Source organism: Puccinia triticina, chromosome 10A, assembly GCF_026914185.1.
Source record: "Puccinia triticina chromosome 10A, complete sequence".
NCBI lineage: Eukaryota > Fungi > Basidiomycota > Pucciniomycetes > Pucciniales > Pucciniaceae > Puccinia > Puccinia triticina.
The window spans coordinates 1,582,538-1,601,468 of record NC_070567.1 but is presented as its reverse complement, the minus strand read 5'-3'; the positions used below and the strand labels follow the sequence as shown (position 1 = coordinate 1,601,468).

Genomic DNA, 18,931 nt, shown 5'->3' with positions numbered 1-18,931 from the left:
ACAGTAAATACACAAAGATAACGGCGTCGACTCCGAAAGAGTCATCCAAGAAAACTGAAAGCAATTACAAAGAAAATCGTAACCAAGAGTCCGGACGGTCGAGGGGAAGAAGCACGATGTGGGTGTAATTCTGTTGGGGAACTTCAGTTACAGACCAGGACTCTTTCTCAGCTGTATGAAGATCATCCATGAACGTGACAACCGGGTTTGCAATGTTTTGTTGTCAGGTGGGACATCTAGTTCTTTGTTTGCCGTTACTTTCCGGTTTCCCATAGGATTGGGAAGCCTTACAACAAGCATCATCAAACTGCTTTTGCGCAGAAGTGCCTGTCTGTAGTGCAAGAGATGTTAGTTTTCGAACTACAAAGGAATCCGTCGCTAAGCTTTCAGAAACAGTTGGACAAACACACATTATGGTCTGATTCCTTCCATGTGCAGCAGACCTCTTGCATCCCTACATCTGAACGAATAATTTTTATGCCATCACAAGTCCAGCCTGTGCCATCCTTAGCCGGGTTGAGGACTGCATGAGTGCATATAAACAGATCCGTGCAGAAAAAGATTGTCAATGATTCTTCGGGGCAAAAGAAAACGCTCAACGGCAAAAGGCACTTTTCAACATCCAAAATTATCAGCATGGACAAAAAAGGCTCACGAAGCATGGTGTCGCCAGGTAAAATGCCTGGTCCTCGGGGTCTCCGGCGATCCGCAGGAGTGATAGGTCTTGCACACAATGGGCCTCTGTCCGCAGTGCAATCATATACGGCATGAACAAAGTGAATATGGACGAAGTCGAATATCATGAACAATTTCAACAATTTGAAAAATTCCATCGTCGTAAACGCAAACTGACAATTGTTATGGGGTTCGCCAACTTTTCGATGTTGGGAAAGAGTGGTCTCGGGGTGGTAATCTTACAAGAGACCGATTACAATTTTACGGGGCTCGCCAATTTAATTGTGATAACACCTATGGTTAGATAGAGGCAGGAGGCCCACTCAAACTAGGTTGTGTGCGTTGCGTTTTTTGTTGAATTGGGGGGCCATGGAAACTGATGAGAATCTGTTGATACATATCATGGTAACCTCCGAGTGAACCAGGAGTCCGAGGAGAGGACTGGAAAATATAAGGTCTGGATACGTCTCATCGAGTCAGAGCAAAACTAGCTCTAGTCTCAACCTCAGTTCAGAACCCGCCAGCCAAACTTGATGCTGAGGGATAGTCTGTGTTCATCTATTTTTTTGTTCTATCCACTGTTTCATTGGCATCCATCCAATTCCAGCCAGTCTTTTCCCCCTCTGACTTCAGAGAACTCATCACAGCAGAATCTATTGCATTCTACCTTTTGTGAAGCATGACTCCCTTCTGGTGGCTTTCCTATGACCTAAATGGCTTGATTCACAAGGACTAAGCCTTGTTTGCTGGCGAAACCTCAATCTCAATTTATTTTGACCAGGAAATAAGTTTGAATTTTTCCTTCTGAAGTCAAATTATATCAAGACAGATAGCAAAATTTACAGTTATGTCAGAAACCAAGGTCCCATTTGTGATCAATATATTGCAAGCATAATAATCTAATTTTTGCATGACATCCTCAGTCCCGTGTGACACCTGAGCAAGTCCACCAAATCTTTTTCAGGTGTAACAAGAATCTATATTATTATGGTTGACATATATTGGTGAGAAATGGGGCCTGGATGTTTGAAGGTGAAGAAAAGAAAATGTGATTCAAAAAGGAATATATGGGCTAACATTTTCCAGGAAATGTGATAAAAGGGTGTAAGAGATTGGATTGAGGATGTTTTCTAGAGACATGAGAATTTGGATTTGTCAGTGAAACCAAGAAGTGATTCCCAGATACGAGAAGATTGAAACAGAAGTGCTTGAGAGCTAGAGGTTTCTGATTGCCATTCTTGAAATGACCTTTCAACAATTTCTTTGGCTTCATCTTCCTTATCCCACCATTGTTTTTCTTGAAACATGAAAACTTTAAGTTCTGGATTTCTTTTGTTCTGTGATACAAAATTCCTGAAATAAGAAAGTTCTAATCTTGAAATCTCTGGGTGCAAAGACTTGATTATCTTTTCCACATGGCTGTTTCAAATTCAATGCTTCAGTGGTAGCTTAATTCTATGGAGAAAGAATTTCTGATACACACAGTAATCCTTCCTCCCTGTCCCAAGAGGAAATGAATTTAATATACTTCTCATCCATTCCATATTTAAAATCTAATCCCCAAAATCTTAAGTTTTGAAAGAAAAAAAAATCATCCAAATGTATTTTTATCTCTTCCATAAACATGAAATTAGAAATCTTACCTACCTTAGAGGAAGAAGAAATGTACTGATTCGATCAAATTCCTCAATTCCGCCATTGATTTTACTAAAGCAGGTTAAGAAGTTTCAGTATATAATATTTTGTTCATGTGATCAATTGAAAAATTGGAGATCCAAACAAAACACACATTGCCTCATCTATATTTGTTATAGAGTCATCACCAAAATTATTTCTTGCCACAATGTACAAGGCTTCAAGACGTATTTCCCTGAAATCAATTAGATTTAATATCAGTTAGTTAATTCAAATCTTGAAATATATCTGGTTCTGTCATGGAACAGCCATCTTACAAGTTATAGTCTGATTTTGAAGTTTCTTCCCCATTCACTCTATCTTCTGGTGTTGAACGTTGCATTCCACTCAAGCCCTTCCCTGGTTCTACCCTCCTCAATCCCTTGATCATAATTTTTGGGGACCTTGAATCAATATTGGGAAGCTTAAATTAACATTGGTTCCATTTGGTATCAATTGTTGGATAAGATAAGTCTTGAATACTTTCTAACTCCAGGGTATGCCATGCCTTGAGCATCCACATAATTCATGGATCTCCTATATATTTGCATCAAAAGGGTGAATATTTGACACCAAGGTACCCCTCTGAAATCAGCATCAAACAATTTTCTCCATATATACACTGATTGGAAACCAGACCACTCTACTCACACATTATTGAGCATCTCTGATGAGCTGCTAAGAGGCATAAACAAGAAAATGAAGGTGAAGGACAAGCTTTACTGACTGTTATCAACAATTCCGATAACCTGCATTCCTTTCTTGGTTTGAACTGGAGAGACATGCAAAATTGATTCAATTAATGAATAACTGGTTTTTTATCTTTATTATTCAAAGGTGGCTTGATTTACTTACATCAAGGGAGAATTCACCTCATCAATCATACCCTTTTTCAGACCTGCCCTGAGGTTTTGAGGTGGCTTTGCAGCAATGAGAGCAAATATAGTAGCACAAACAGCCACCACAGTAGGAGTAAACAACATCTTGGATTTTATTTTTCAGCGCTGCTGTGGACTGATCAAATCTAAAGGGAAAAAAGCTTAAAAGTGTGAGTGGTAAGCCCTTTGATTTGATTCAATTTGATAAAAATAGGAACAGTATGGAGGAAAATGTGCAGATGGATTAGCTCTTTGTTGGTAGCAGGCTGTTGGTTTTATTTTGATGTGTGAGACTGCGGCTCAGGGGAAACATTCAGCCAAGTCACACTGTAACAGTAGGACAATGTCACTCAAGTTTGATCAATCCAACCCTATTGATGATAATTACATAATTATGAGCTCATTCAAACAAGTGCATGTAGCAAATTTGAAAGCAGTGTAAATTAAATCATTTGTTTATGTACGTATGTATGACTGATTGATTGAGCATCTTAAATATAGCCAAATTGATTGCAGGTTTTAGTGGGTGTTTTACGTTTGTGCAAGGCGAAGGGTAGGGGCTAAGGTCACCGACAAAATTCAGGTGATTCTGATTTGTTGTCAGCCCACAAGGGGTTCAAACTAGGCTCACTAGGCACCAGTACGCTCCTCTCACTCTGCAATCAACATTGTCTCAAGACTCAAACCATCACATGAAGATCCAAACAAGTCGACATCTGGGTAGTCCTTGTGCTAAATCACCAATCCAGCACAGGACTGCCTTCGCTTAATTTTCCAGCACGACTGCCCCCAAAACATGCAGGTCTCTTCAAACCCAATATAGCCTGATACCAAAGGCAAAAATCTATTTTCTGTATGCAGGAAAGTACAACAACTTGGAGAAGACACGATATGCAAACACACAATAAAGATGTGAAAGACTATATAGCACACACATGGACACTTCTTTTCTCGATTGAAAGTTGGAAGGACTATGTACCTTATGCGGCCCCTATCATCACCTCATACAATCAAACATACAAACATACAAACATAGATTGAAGACAGTTTTGGGGTGTATGTAGTGTCTATGTACTCATGCTCAAACAAAAAAAACAAATAAATGAATAAATAACAGCTTCTGTGGATGATGATGGAAACGGTGGAGTGGAGAAGGAAATTATATGGAGGCGAATTGTTCAGTAGTACACATTATATCTATGTCACTCTATATTTTTTGCGGAACTCTGATGGGCGTATCGATCGACACGACTATCTATGCATCAGTGGAACCTGACCGACTTGATATGGTCTGTGGTCCTTCTTGGTTAATGGGTGCTGGTCTAACTAGAGAATATCCCGTAGATCTGGAAGGAGGATGGATGTTAAATTAGTTAGACGTTCTACCCGGATGAGAGAAAGAAGGAGAACAGGGGCTGGCGGACTTTGAATTTGGCTTGGTCGGTGGGCTTGCCCTGCAACTCGCAGACCACGTAATGAGAGCCTTTTCCGACGCCACGATCGACTTGCGAGATCCTGTGAAACCGGAAGCCATCCCAGTGAGGAAGGAAAAAAAAAAAACCATCAATCCGACGTTTTTTCCCGAATAGGTGCTGATTTGAAGATTGCTTACACAGGCTTCGCGTGGTCCTGGTCCCAGAATCCGTGGATCTCGACGGCGCCAGCAACGTTATCATCGACCCAGCATTTGACGGTACCCCAGCCGTCTTTCTTGGGTCCTTTCTGGTAATAGACGGCGATATCGCCGCCGGAAACTTTGAGGGGGATCTTGATGAGGCTCCCGGGTCGCTCAGAGAACCAGTAATGTCGTTCGTCTTCGGCGTCCAGTTTGGGTGCGACGGGGGACCATCCGGAGTTGATGAAGACGGACTGGGGGAGCGGGTTGATGAGGTCGTTGGCGGAGGCACAGCTGGGCTTGATCTCCCGGAAGCCGGCCAAGGTGTGCGGCTTGTCGTGGATCCGGTATGCGGGCACCTTCGAGTATCCCGCCTTGGCCGTCTTCGAGAGCCCCAGGGTCCCGCTCGACTCGTCGCTGCCCTCAGCTCCAGGCTCGGAGCCCTTCCGGAGCCCTTTGCCGCCTAACAGACTCGGGGCTGTGTTTGCTTGAGAACCACTCATCAGCGATGCATCCCCCAGGACTGGGGGCGACAGTCCTGCCAGATCGGCCTCAAGTGCTGCCTCGTCCCATACCACGCATATCTCGCTCTCCAGGAACGAGATCACCGTGTCCGCCAACAGCTCGTGTCCTTTAGCATTCGCAAGCACCGGGTCGATGAAGTACGACTGCGAGACTTTCTCAGGATTGGCCAGATACTCCTCGTAGAGTAGACCTTTGACCCTATCGATCCACAGGGGTCATCAGACGATCAGCTGGCCAATCAGAGTAAAAGGTGGGAGTGACTGATGACATACGTCAAATGAGGCACATCGTAGAAGTGGGCGACGGCTGAATGCCAAACCTCAGGCCCCGTGAATCCATGTTCGTTTTGGAACTGTGGGGCGAAGTGGCCGAGTAAGATGACTGCTGGTTGGTCCGGTCGAAGGAGAAGCGAACGGATCAGCAGATCGGTGGTTGAGATCGTCTCGGGTTCACTTTCGAAATAAATAAACCGATTCAGTTATTGTGCAAATTGGTGAGTTTCGGAATAACTTACTGTGGATCTTCAGTATCAAATTCTACAATCACCAGATCCACACGATCGGGCAGATGCATGGCGGAGCAGAATCCGTAGTAGGCTGTTCCTGTTCGACGTACTGAAAGAGATGTGTCAACTAAGAGAAAGGAGATGATAGTTGGGAGATGCACTAACAGGCACCATTGGTGAGCTCGTTGGCCGGATGAGGAAACACATCGTTGAGCCAGGTGAAAATTCGGTGTGGATAGCAGTTGGGGCCGATAGGGTTTCCTAAGGGGTGAGCCGCGGTGGCGTCCAGACCATGGCAGCTGGAGATCGAGCCGCCGAGGATGCCGATGGTGATGGGCAAGCCGGCCATGGCGCGCCTGATGACCCTGCGGATGCGATCGCTGGAGCCGACGTGGGTGCGGGTCTTGAGCAAGGCCTGGGAGCCGTAGACCTGTCCGAGCTCGTCGGTCTCGCCAAAGGTCGGGCAGAAGGTGAACGGGGCCAGGTCGCTGAAGTTGGCGGGGCCCAGGCCGGCGGACGAGGTCGAGGCGCCCTGGAGCAGCCGCTGTCTCCGGGCCGAGATCAGATAGGCATCCGTCCGACGCGAGCCCGCCGACCGGGTCGCGAACCCCGGCAGAGGTCCCATAGGCGAGCCCGACCAGCTGATGAAATGGATCAGGATGAAGACCGTGCTCAAGATGGCCAGAACGACGAGCAGCCGTCTGCGTGACTGGGATACAGAGACCAAGCAGCAGAAGATCAGCTTCAGGAAGAGTCAAGCGCCAGAGAGGATCGTGTCTTGCTTACGAGTAGACTGCTGGCCCGGGAATGGATGGGAGAGCGTGGGCTGCTGAGGAGCGTTGCCCTCGAGGGCGAGATGGAGGTGCGGGAGGTGCTGGTGGGGATGGATGAGCTTGAGGGGTGGCGCTTGTGCATGGTGGGCCGGGTGTCGCTGGAGGAAGGTGAAGGCGAAGACGAAGCGAAGGGAGGAAATTGGAAGATTCTTTGGGTGGACCACTCGCTCCGACTGATTACGTCATCACCCATCCCCGGATCAGCACCCAGGGGGACCCGAGCACCACCGATCACCCTCGAGAGTGGTCAGGCTTGGCCAGCTATTCTCCCTCTCATTAGGACGGTTCACGTAGGGATTTTTTAACCCTGCTGATGTTATAAATCAGCAAGCCTTCCCAGCCAAATTGGCTGGGACCGTGAGATAAACTTTATTTCGGTCTTGCTGATTTCGGCCCTACGTGAACCGTCCTATTGACTCATTGCGCTCCATTGTGCACTAGTTGGGGTAATGGCGGATAACCACCACAATAAAAAACCCAAAACGCTTTTTTTGCATGGAAATACATCAAAATGTGAATATTGGCCACATCATCATGGACAACAACTGCTGGACATAACAAGACGAATCAATCAAAATGTGAGTATTGCCCATATTTGTGTGTCCAAAAAGGAATGCATGGACAACTAGTTCTGGGAATATCAAGAACCAATAACTATGGAAGCGAAGGGAAGAGAAGAAGAAACATGAACTCTTGGTCAAGAGGCCTCTCATTCCTGATCTTCTCTACATAAATAAATCCAGTAACATTGAAAACTGGCTCTCCTTTTTTGTTTTCTGGAGTTGATAATTGTCAAATTTGCCACTCATTTGCTGTGTGCTATTGGTGAGCCCTGGATGAAGCGCCCCGGCGAGGAAGAAGGTTCTGCATCCGGTGTAACTTATCTTCAAGCTTGTGCCACAATTTGAACTTTAGATTACCGCCCGCAACTTTTTTTGGAGCGTGTCTAGTGCTACTATCATGAGGCATGTCTGCAAGCTTCTTGAGCGCTTTGTCAAGACTCGGGCCTCGGCCCTGAGCGCAGGAAGCAGCAGGAACTAAACCCTAACCCCGCAAGGGGGACTGGAGTCCGCGCTTCTCTTAGGCACATGCATATGCATGTTGCTCCCAGGCAGAAGGATTAAGCTAACGCTAATCCTCTGCTCCAAACCAGCCACGTCAGCAATCGACGGAGTGCCTAAGCGACCTAAGCAGACTCAGACACCTACAAGGTAAGTCGAGATGCTAGGATTGTCACAGCTAGGAACGTTACGCTGACAGGACTCTAACTCCTGATACAGTTCAATAACTTCCGAAGCCATAGACCGATTAGGTCCAAGCCTCAGCGACAGGATCACCCACCCCGTTAACGGAGGTAAGTCCTGCGCTGCAGAGTCCAACCAGGGTTGTCAGAAGCTGACCGGAGCACCGCGTACATAGCAGGAGCCGGCAGCACCTGCAACCTCATAGCTCAGATTGGCTAAAGTGTGGAGCGCTAAGCCTACTGAGTCCCCGTAAGAGAACTCATCTTTCTCTACAGCTTCACTCACTGAAGTCTCAGCGCTGACGCTCTGCGCAGTGTTCTCAGACCATACCAGACGTACTTGTCCCTCAACCGCCACTGCGCGTGTATAGCTGCCCAACAGCCCAATCCCTTTACCAGAGCCGGCCCTGATTCCGCTCTTAGGTAAAGCTTGTTTTTCATTCTTTCTCTAAGTCTCTGAGCCTGTCAGATAGACCAGTCTTTCTCATAATGAAATATACCTCTTAGTTCTGTGGAATCTTACACGCTTCATGATGTCCCGAAGAGCTTTGAGATAAGCCCCCTGAATTATCGATTACAACTTCCATTCCTTGAAGCCATTCGTTCATCAAATATTTCGGGTGAGTGAAGTCCTCCACAATCGAGACAAATGCGGGGCTATCATACCATGGCTTCATGTCTTCCGAGGCCAACAATGTCTCGTAGCGAGCTTGCATCTTGGCAAGAATTTCGGCGTCTTCTCCCTCGGGCTGGGCCGCTGGCTGGAACCACGATCGACGAAATTCTTTATCCGAGAGAAAGATCTTATGGTCGCGTGAGACGAACCGCGAAGAGTTGGCAAGAAGACGGTTGATGATTTCGTTCTTCTTGAGGAGAGCTTCGATCAGTTCATATTGGTCCTTGAACCCCTTGCAGTATTCTGGGCTTGAGCTTGCGAGCTGGTCCCACACATCCTTGGCGCCGTAGGTGATCGAAAAGTGCACAATCCAGAAACTGGCTAGAAACTCTTGACGGCTGTTTGTCCGAGACATCTGCTGCCAAACGGTTCGCAGATACTCGACAAGGTAACTTATCTGCCTTTCGTGAGTTGAATTAGACTCTTTCCATGGGAATATTCTCATAAAATTTTTACCATTTAGGAATAGTCTCCATTCCAAGGCTGCCTCACCCTTCCCCGGCTGATGCGAGTCTATTTTCCCAAAAAATGTTTGCATTGCTCTATAAATAATCCGTCCCTCAGTGCGTTTATCAGTTACTAGAAACGAGAGTAAACAAAAGTCGTATCATTCATTTCTCTCCTCTACCTATTGGCATTAATAATACTTTGCTCACTTTCTAAAAACCAATGTAAATGCGAGGTGGAGGGGTCCCGTTTCAAGAATTCGATATCAGGCTTGAAGTTTTTAAACATGGACAAGCTAGGGTATTCTTCCCCATAAACATGAACGACATGCTTTCCAACAGTCTTGATTGTTCTATTGTCCCTGAAGAAACCCCTCACATTTTCTTCTGTGAGCAGGTCGTTCATGTACATCTCAGAAAGCATTTCTAACGCGGCCTTGACGAAGTCAATCTCTACTTCTTGGGACTGTTGTCCCGGTTTTTCCGAGTTCAGCTGGTCCTTCAACTTTCCAAGAAGATTTTCTGCCTTAGAAAAGCAACTCTGACTTTCCCCAGACTCAGAGAAAGTGCACCAATTGATCCCAAGTCTTTTCTCCAGCAAAACTGACTCAACTTCAGTTTCTCTAAAATTTCCTAGTTGTGTGAATGCATCAATCGCCGGATTTACCTGTGGGGTGACAAGTGTTATATGTATATACTAGAATTATTAGCAATTACGGTCCATATGCCAGATATCAGGCTGCTGACCAATGGATTGTCGCCGGTTGTAAACGATGCGGATGGCCCTGGACCAGAAGCACCTGTTCCGTTTTTGTGCAGGATTAAAGCAGCGCGGGCACTCATGAATATGAGTTAACAATTGATTCCACTGAGAAAACTCACTTTTCCAACTCTTAAACCCTCCCTCCTCCACAATTTCCATTCTTTTTTCAAGCCTGTTTCCCAGGAGGCATCCCTGGTGCAGAACTGCTATGAAGATAACTGGTTGTAGCAAGCTATAAGGCATTTTCAATGCTATTACTAATGTTCACTGCAAGACGAGACAGTCTATTCCCAAAGAACTATGGTTTAAAGCCTACAGAAGTAATTTAAGAGAGAAAAGCTGTTAGCCTGGAGAATCAGAAATCTAATTGGAGGAAGCCTGGGGCTAGATGGATTGAATATACAGTATGCTGTGCCTGAGCTGTAACACACAGCCGCATACAGCATGTTTTACTCATGCAGGCTCATTTATGTAAGAAATCTCAAGATATGTATGTTTTGAATCATGAAAAACTTGCAGTAGGTTTGACATCTTGCAACCTCAAGGGGGAAAGCCTACTTATGGCGGGGGTTTGACACACCAGGGGTTTTTGAATATCCAGCAACAAGAATTTCAGCCTTACCTTCACATCCACCAAACAAAAAAATCAAGCTGACACCATGAAATAACTGAGGGGACTGGGTGGCACTGCGCCATGAAGCAATTCTGTAACCGCTTTTGGTTTTCCTTGAAAAAATGATGATTTTTAGCGCGCTAAAAAAGCGGGCACGTGGCGCTGAACCGCTGCATTTCAGCGGTAGCGCAGCGGTTTGAAAAATAAGGACAAAAGTGGTTTAAATTATGTTAAAAGAGGTTCAACACACATTATAATTCCGCTATCCGCTAAATTAGCAATAGCGCAGCGGCTTTCCACCTCCGCTGCGCTTTTGCTAATTGCGCTTGGTGGGTAGCGGTCAATTGTTTCGCGTAGCGGTTTTTCAACTGCTTCCGCTGCATGCCTCTGGGATGTAGCGGTGTGACCGCTGCGCTGCGCTAAATGACCGCTTTTTTTAGTGCAGCGCAGCGGTTACAACGTTGCATGAAGCCCTGCCTTTACTACAACCATAAACTTAGGGAAAGGTGGTATGACCCCCTGATGATTTAAAAGGGTTCATTTTCATTCAAGGGGAGTAATTTTAGTGACACCATAACCACAGGAATTTTGTTACTAAATATCAAATAGCATCCATTCACATCAATTTTCATGGTTTGCAGGGAAGAAATGAATAAAAGGGCAAAAAAGTGAGTAGAGGAATGATGAAATGGAAAAAAAAATACTTGGGAAAGCAGAGAATAATCCCAATTATAGGTAGACTGCAAGTATATTATGTAAGAATAAGGAAAGTCCTCCTTTCACAGTTTCTGCAGCAGGCACATTACATGAAACATGTCACTGAATATTTTATGTGAGTGCAATAGAACAAATCTGAAGATGGTAACACAACCCAATCTACAAATGAAGAATCTAAGCATAGATATAGCAAGAATTTGTATTTTTCAATTTCTAGTTGGGTCAGTAAATAAACTGTGAAATTTCTCAAAACCACCCTTGCTATGTTCTTCAAAGGAGACACAATTTTGTAGTCCACATAGTTCCAATAAATCAAGTGTTTGTAAGAAAGATTCATTTGCTCCATTTTTGAACTTTTTAAGTTTCTCCTTTTGAGTAAGATATGCCATATACTGCTCATCAATCATTTTCTTCAAATACTCAGGGAATTCCTTTCCTTTCTGCAAAAAAAAAATGTTTTGCTTCTTGATAGTGTGTTTTTGAGATTTGATCAAAGAGCCTTGAGATTACAACGCTTGTTCCCTGTTCTATGTCATAATCTTGGTATTTGTTTTTGAAATAAAAGTTTGAAAACCTTCTCTCTTTGTTTGAATCAGTCAGGTATTTTGGGCCCTCTATTATGTGTCTTGCTAAATCTGCCATTTCTGGTTTCATCTGAAAATATTTTAGTTTATCATCCTGATCTTTGAAGTTTAATTCTTTAGTGGAAGGCACTAGTTTTCCTTTTTTGTAGATTGTATGCAGTATTGAAATCTTGAAAATATTGTATTCAAACTGGTTGACACTTGAGATCATCAAAATAACTTCCTCAAAGACCCAAAGTTGACGAAATTTGATTGACTGTTTGAAGCTGTCGGAGAGCACCTGTGGATATTTTCTCAGCATCATTTTTAACATGTCATACAGCAATTTGTAATGGGTGAGTGCTTTTTTTGCATCATTTCTTCTATATTTGAATGCAGCAATGTGGCTGATTATTGTTTCTAAGAGGATTTCTATTTCAGATACTGAGCAGGAATTCTCTGGTGATGCTTTTGCAATAAAGTCTTCCCTGATTGACTCAAAAAGGTCAAAACCAGTAAATGAAGGTGCAGGCTCTTGATGTGCAAGCCTATTGCAAAGTACTTGGAATTCAACCTGCTCCCAACCTCTGTCATCAAAACCTGCCATTTTTGTAATAAAGAAAGAAGATGGATAAATTAATGCCTTGCTTTTTCAATTATATCATTAAATACTCACAAAAAGAGGCTCACCTTCCAAAAGCTCCTTCAGCTTGCTATTTTCCAGTTCAGGGTCTTCAGAAATGCTTGTTCTGAGATCAAAGTTGATATATGTGCTGGGAAATTCATCTTGAGGGTATTTGGCAGTAATGAAGCTTGCAAACAGTTTACCTTGATCTTTTTCTGCAAATTCTGCCAGAGTCTCTGGGGAGACAAGTTCAAGCTTTTTCAGGTCATGAAATAAATCAATCATCAGGTCAGCCCAATGTGAAATTCCTAATCTTGCTTTGTGTTCTGAAATGGTTGAAGGATTCAAATTGACACCATTCACAGACTTCTCAAAAACTGAGAGGGGATCTTCTATCACAAAGAAGAGTATTTTATCCCAAAGGGGATTGTGCAAAACATCTTCTCCTTCTCTAAGTAGTAATGGTTCACCTTTTTGGATTTGAATGATCTTTCCATCATAAAGATTCTTCACAATATTCTCCAATGTTTTGATGTGCTCAGGAAGATCTTCTGTAATAATGCTTTCTAGGCTCAAAAATCTGGTCTGAAGTTTGGTTATCTTTCTTGTCATTTCTTTTTGATGCCGCTCAATCTTCAATATTTCTGTGATCATAAAAAAATGACTTCATCAGAAAAGGAGGCATTACTGGCACTGTGGTAATAAGTGTACACACCTCTTAATTTTTCAATATTAACCCCTTTGGGATGAACGGTCAATTCATCTTTGTGGCAAATTCCCTTTGAAGTTATGTCTGAATGATTAACTTCTGAAACAATGTTCACCATTTCAATAAGCATCAGATGCATAGTTCACCAAAGATATAATTTGCCAAGGATTTTTTTATACCTTGTGGTATGTATGTTGTTTCAATGTTGGATGGAGAAATACTTTTCTGTTTACATTCCCTCATAGCTAAATGGTGTATTCCATTTTAATAGCTCTGGCTGGGCAACTTTGACACCAATTCTTGTCCATCAAGTAAAAATATCAGAAATACATATATCAGTAAGTCCAGGAGCAGATATCCTTGTGTAAAAAGATGATCATGGAATCAGAAATTTGATAAATTAGATACCATACCTCCAATTTCTCCCAAGCCTTGGTGTGTGACGGGTGTTGGGACTTACAAAATATTCCAGAAAAATGAAACACATAAGATTAGAAGAAATCAAATTGTTTCTTCTTGGCTCCTATTTTAAACTTAATAAGGACATACCTATGTTATTTTCTGTGACAGAAGGCAAGGTCACCAGCGGTTGAGAAGACTTGCCATGCAAGTGGTTAAATTCCATACTTGAACTCCCACCTACCAAGAGGAATGCCAAGATGCAAAATTTTTGGATTGCCCCAACCCACATGTTTTGATGCAAGGAATAGTTTAGTGAGGTCTGGCCTATTGTTAGTTCAATCAGAGCAGTTCATGAGTTGTTGGATGGTGTTGATTTTGGTCCCAAAAACAAAGCTGGAGTTTGCCTTGATAGTTTTTCTGCCTGGCTGGCTATATGCAAGAAGCTGGGGCCCTTGGAATCTATCTATGGAACATAAAACCAGTTACTGAGATTATGGGGCTAGGGACAGGAAGAGAAAAGTTACTCTATGTGGTTGTGCTTACAGGGAACTGGATAGATTGAGTAAGTGGTTAAAATTTTTGAAGAAATGATTTGTACTTATTGATCTGAATGACTTGCCGCAAAAAAAATCAAAGCATTACAACAGACTGACTAGTTTTATCAGGCGCTTGGCGACCACTGCATCGTCTGGCTCACAACACACCCACCATTCACAAGCCGGCCCGCTGGAGCAGGTTTTAAAGCTTCATATTTCAACCCAATTGATTCCGAACCCCAAACATGAAGTGTTTGTTGTACATAAATATGTAGAGTATGGGCGGCGAGATGAGTGGCAAAATCATAAACAGTGTGTCTTACTGAGGTCCAGGGAGCATGTCTGAACAAGTCAACCCATTTGTCACAAGCCTGACTGTTTAAAAGACCTTGCAAGTCAAAAGTGTGATCAAAGGAGATTATTTACGCGGGTCATCCAATCCCCAAAAGCGGCCCGCCGGAGCAGGTGCAAAAGGCTGTACAATATGAATTGTCCTAGTTCCAACCACTACTCTCTATGTAACACGTGCGAGCAGAGGTAAAATAGCATTTGTTATTGGGTTGAAGTGGATTGAATGTGTGGTGCGGATCGGGAAGTTCGGTCTTGGCGGGGCCGGGAGAGGCAAGAGATGTTCCGGGCCAGGGGCTGCCGGTGTCCTATTCCGGCGGACTTGGCGCGAGCACTCTCCTGGCGGGGCACACGGCGACCACGACGGCCAGGCAGCGGTACCTAAGGCCCAGCCGATCACCAGCAGCCAGTCCGACCACAAACAGCCCCCACCGTCGTCTTCTCTGGCTTGGACTCGTCGGAGAGTGTGCCGTGGTCAACTGGATCGACCGCACCCCTATTTATGTACCGGCAAACAGCCTGACTGCCCACCCCCATCAAGCACCCATCATCAATATGGCCCCGTCGACCCACTCCAGCCCAACAACGGACCCATTCGCAGCCATCTACAAGGCCCGGCCGGGCGAACTGCCCTCATCCCTGTCGATCGACAGCTACCATATCAAGCGAGCCGAACATGCGAAAGCTACCGACCCATCCGCCGACCTCTCGCCCCCGTCCACTCCGACTCAGAAATCAGCCCAGCTAGACCTGAAGCAAAGACAGAACGTCTTCTCGCCCTCTCTCGCCGGCGAAAGGGACAGAGGAGTGCGCAAGCGGATGCTCAGCAATCCCGAGAGCCTGCTCCTTGCTTCGCCCTCAATAGCCTCCTCTTCAGCACCCTCAATGCCGTCAACTTCGAAGAGCATGGCGGTCGAAGTGGACGATACCATGATCAGAGATACCCAAGAAGAAGAAGGTGATCCAGAAGAAAACAACGGTCGGTTTCGGGGGGAGCCGACGCAATCGGACCCCTTTGCCGCTCCGTTCTCCACCCCACCTCGTCGAGGCGGGATCTTCTTTTCTCCCCCGAGGAGCTTGGACACGCTTACCGCCAAGCGAACCCGATCCGAAGACCTGACTCGCACCATCCATCGTGTTCGACCGAAGGACGAGACGGAGACCATGCTGAGCGCGGACAGCCACCTTCGCTTCTCGTCCGCCTTCTCGCGGGCGGTCATCCGCGGCGATATGTGTCTTGATCTCGAGTCAGTGTCTCCTTGCTTCTTCTTTCGCACGTCTCTATTTCCAGGCGGCGTTATACTGATCTTCCCTCTTGTTCGTCCCAATCCACAGCAACCAAGAGCTCCACACGATCCCAGACCTTACCAAGCTTCTGGAGGAGCAAAAAGCGGTGGTTGGACGTATGCAGGACAAGGCGAAAGTGACGGCGATGATCGAAAAGCTGGTGAATCCGGGGGGGATGAGCGGTGGCGGGGGGGCTCGACAGCCGATCACGCGGGCAAAGTCGGCGCCATTGGTGTCGTTTTCACCACACGCGACGGCCTCGTTGTTCCTCTCGAACAACCAGCTGACCTCGAGCGCGTTCGCCCAGCTCGGCCGGATCTGCTATTTCCAAGGCCTGCAGAATCTCAGTCTCCGCTCGAACCAGCTCACCGAACTGCCGTCCGAGATCGGCAATCTGCGGAGCTTGAGGGTCCTCAACCTGGCGTACAACCGGCTCGAGTTCCTGCCCGCCTCGATCCTCCAACTCGTCGATTGCAAGCTGTTCCTGAACGGAAATCCCTGGCTCAAGCCCCCCTCTTCATCCGTCCCCCCTCTCGTCGCCGCCTCTGTTGCTCCGAACATGATCATGGCGGCGGACGACCGTCAGTTCCGATGGTTCTCGCAGTCCCGGGGCGTCTTTTACTTTGCCCCGCCCGCCAGGACGCTTGTCCCAGTGGACGATAAGTTGCCGTCCCCGCTGCCCAGCTTGCTCGAAGCCTGTATCCGGAAGATGTGCATAACCAAGGATCTCGAGGGCGAAGAGGAGAGCCTGATTGGGGACGACGACGGCCTCCAACACGACCTCTTCAGGCCGTCTTCGCCCACTCATGACTCCCACACCCCTCGCCATCAGGCTCCGGATCCGGCAGCGCTCCTGCCCGTCCAGCTCCAGAAGATCCTCGCAGACCCGGGCGCATACTTCTATCGCTGCGACTTGTGCATCTCCAGACTGGCCTTGAAGCCCGGCGCACTTCCCCAGACCCGGCCCCATCCAAGACACGCTTTCCAGTTCAGAGCTATCGACCAACACGCCGGCCTCGTGCCCCTCAACCAATCCCAACCTGCTGATCCTCATCCGAACACCCCAAATCAAAAGATCGAGCTCGATCATAATAACCTCATCCCCATTCGTTGGAACATCTGTAGTCTTAACTGCTGCCATGAGCACCTCATTAATATATAACCCCTGCTACACATACACATATCTCTATCTCTGTTTGCTTGTATTAACAACTTGATCATTATCAACTGTCCCATTATTTCTTATCATTTTTTATCCACATTTTTCATAGCTATTATCACTATCACCACGATTGTTGTTATCTCATTCTTAACCAACATGAAACACACTTCTATCTTGCTCTACAATTCTTCAATTTCCACTCTATTGGCCTCTGTTCCGACGACTTCTCTGGACCTCTTTTCATCCTGTGTGTACATCTACTGATCTGTATTAATATTATCATCTTTTTAACTTAGAGCATCTCCACCCGGGGAGGTAAACCGGGTTGCTATCCCGCGTTTACCAACCCGAACCCAAAAAACACCACCCACCTGGGGTGGCAAATGAGTTTCTATTTTGCCTCCGGAGGTAAAAATCGGCATCGGGTTGCTACATATGGCAACCCAATAGCAACTTGATAGCAACTCCTCCTGGCTCATCCCCCCTCAACACTCATCAACTCAAGTGCATAGACATGTCATACAACAACTATGGTATTCGAAATTGCATATGCCACTGTTTACATAAAATCATAAAGCCCATTTTGGCTGGGAGATGTCAGCATGCATAAAACTTAAAGTGACATCTCCCAGCCAAAATTGCAGTTTATGATTTTATGTAAAAAAATCTTATGCAATTTTGAATACCATAAACCCATAAGGTAAGTTTTACATCAACAAGTAATAAAAAAAAAAAAAAAAATCAACCTATGTGAGCTATCAACGACTGTATTCCAGTCATTGAGAGCTTGACTATCGACGACTGGCTTTACAGGTCATCAAAAGCTTTGCCAGCTATACCGCTCACTAAGAGCTTTGTAAAGCTCTTGATGACCGGTATAACCGGTTGTCCATAGCTTTGCAAGCTATCGATGACTGGTTCGAGAGCTTGCAAAGCTATGGACGACCAGTTATACCAGTCATCAAGAGCTTGCAAAGCTATGGACAACCAGTTATACCGGTCATCAAGAGCTTGCAAAGCTGTGGACAACCAGTTATACCGGTCATCAAGAGCTTGCAAAGCTATGGACAACCAGTTATACTGGTTCCATAGCTTTGCAAGCTATCGACGGCTGGATATAACGGTCATTGATAGGTTTGCAAGCCATCAACGACTGGTTTTAACAGTAATCAATAGTTTTGCAAGCTATCAAGGACCAATTATAATGGTTGTCAATAGTTTTCACTCAACAATTGGTCATATCATTTATAGCTTTGCAAGCTATCAACGACCGGTTATAATAGTCATGGACGGCTTTGTAAGCTATCAATGACCATCTACATATATAGGGCTTTTAATGGGTCATGAAGGAGTGTGTTGGGGTGCTTCCGTATGTAAATATTATAGCAACCACGGGTGCGTGCCAGAGCCGCGCGGGTTGCTATATGCAAAACATGAGTTGCCATCGCGGTGTTTTAGCAACCCGAGTTTACCTCCCCGGGTGGAGATGCTCTTATAACTAGAGGCCAAGGCGGCTGCGCCGCTGCGGAGCTCAAGAAAACTGGTTGTCTTGCTGCACTGGTATCCAATTGGCAAAACCACTGGAAAATCAATAATACCTCTTAAATCAGCACAATTGATGAAACTTTTTTCCACATATCATTTGCTTTTTATGCAAGAATTTATCCAGTTGGCAGTCATTTTCCCAATAGGGGGGTTCACAATTGAAATTTACAAAACTTTGGGACACATTTTAAGGTGTTTATGAACATTTTTTAAAAAAAATGAAAAGTTCCACCGATTGATCTGTATCACCTGCTACTGTGCATTTTCCCAAAATTTTAAAATTTTGTTAATAAAGGCCTTAAATTTGTCTACAAATTTTAGTAAAATTCAATTGTGAACCCCCCTAATAGGGGGGTTCACAATTGAAATTTGTGAAACTTTAGGACCCATTTGAACCTGTTTATCAACAGATTTTTAAAAAGTTGATCAATTGCACTGATTGATCAGTCACACCTTTTTCTGGACATCTTGCCAAAATTTTAAAATTATGTTCATAAAGGCCTTAAAACAACCTCCAAAGTTTTATCAAATTCAATTGTGAACCCCCCTATGTGTGAGCCTGAGTCTCTATAGTGACAGCAGGACACAAGA

The 18,931-nt window shown here is 45.1% G+C and overlaps 2 protein-coding genes across 2 annotated transcripts; one reads left to right on the top strand and one right to left on the bottom strand.

Moving 5' to 3' along the window:
* Positions 1 to 4,549: 4,549 nt before the first annotated feature.
* On the bottom strand, positions 4,550 to 6,787 carry PtA15_10A183 (uncharacterized protein; the record flags this gene model as incomplete). Its single annotated transcript, XM_053160334.1, has 7 exons — positions 4,550 to 4,573; positions 4,652 to 4,742; positions 4,840 to 5,565; positions 5,640 to 5,819; positions 5,882 to 5,981; positions 6,038 to 6,581; positions 6,659 to 6,787. 7 exons carry the CDS (start codon positions 6,785 to 6,787, stop codon positions 4,550 to 4,552), a joined length of 1,794 nt encoding a protein of 597 aa, XP_053024319.1.
* An 8,114-nt stretch (positions 6,788 to 14,901) lies between these two features.
* Positions 14,902 to 16,795, top strand: PtA15_10A182 (uncharacterized protein; the record flags this gene model as incomplete). The annotated part of the gene is made up of 2 exons (XM_053160333.1): positions 14,902 to 15,593; positions 15,682 to 16,795. The coding sequence occupies 2 exons, from the start codon at positions 14,902 to 14,904 to the stop codon at positions 16,793 to 16,795; spliced, it is 1,806 nt and encodes a 601-aa protein (XP_053024318.1).
* Positions 16,796 to 18,931: the final 2,136 nt, after the last annotated feature.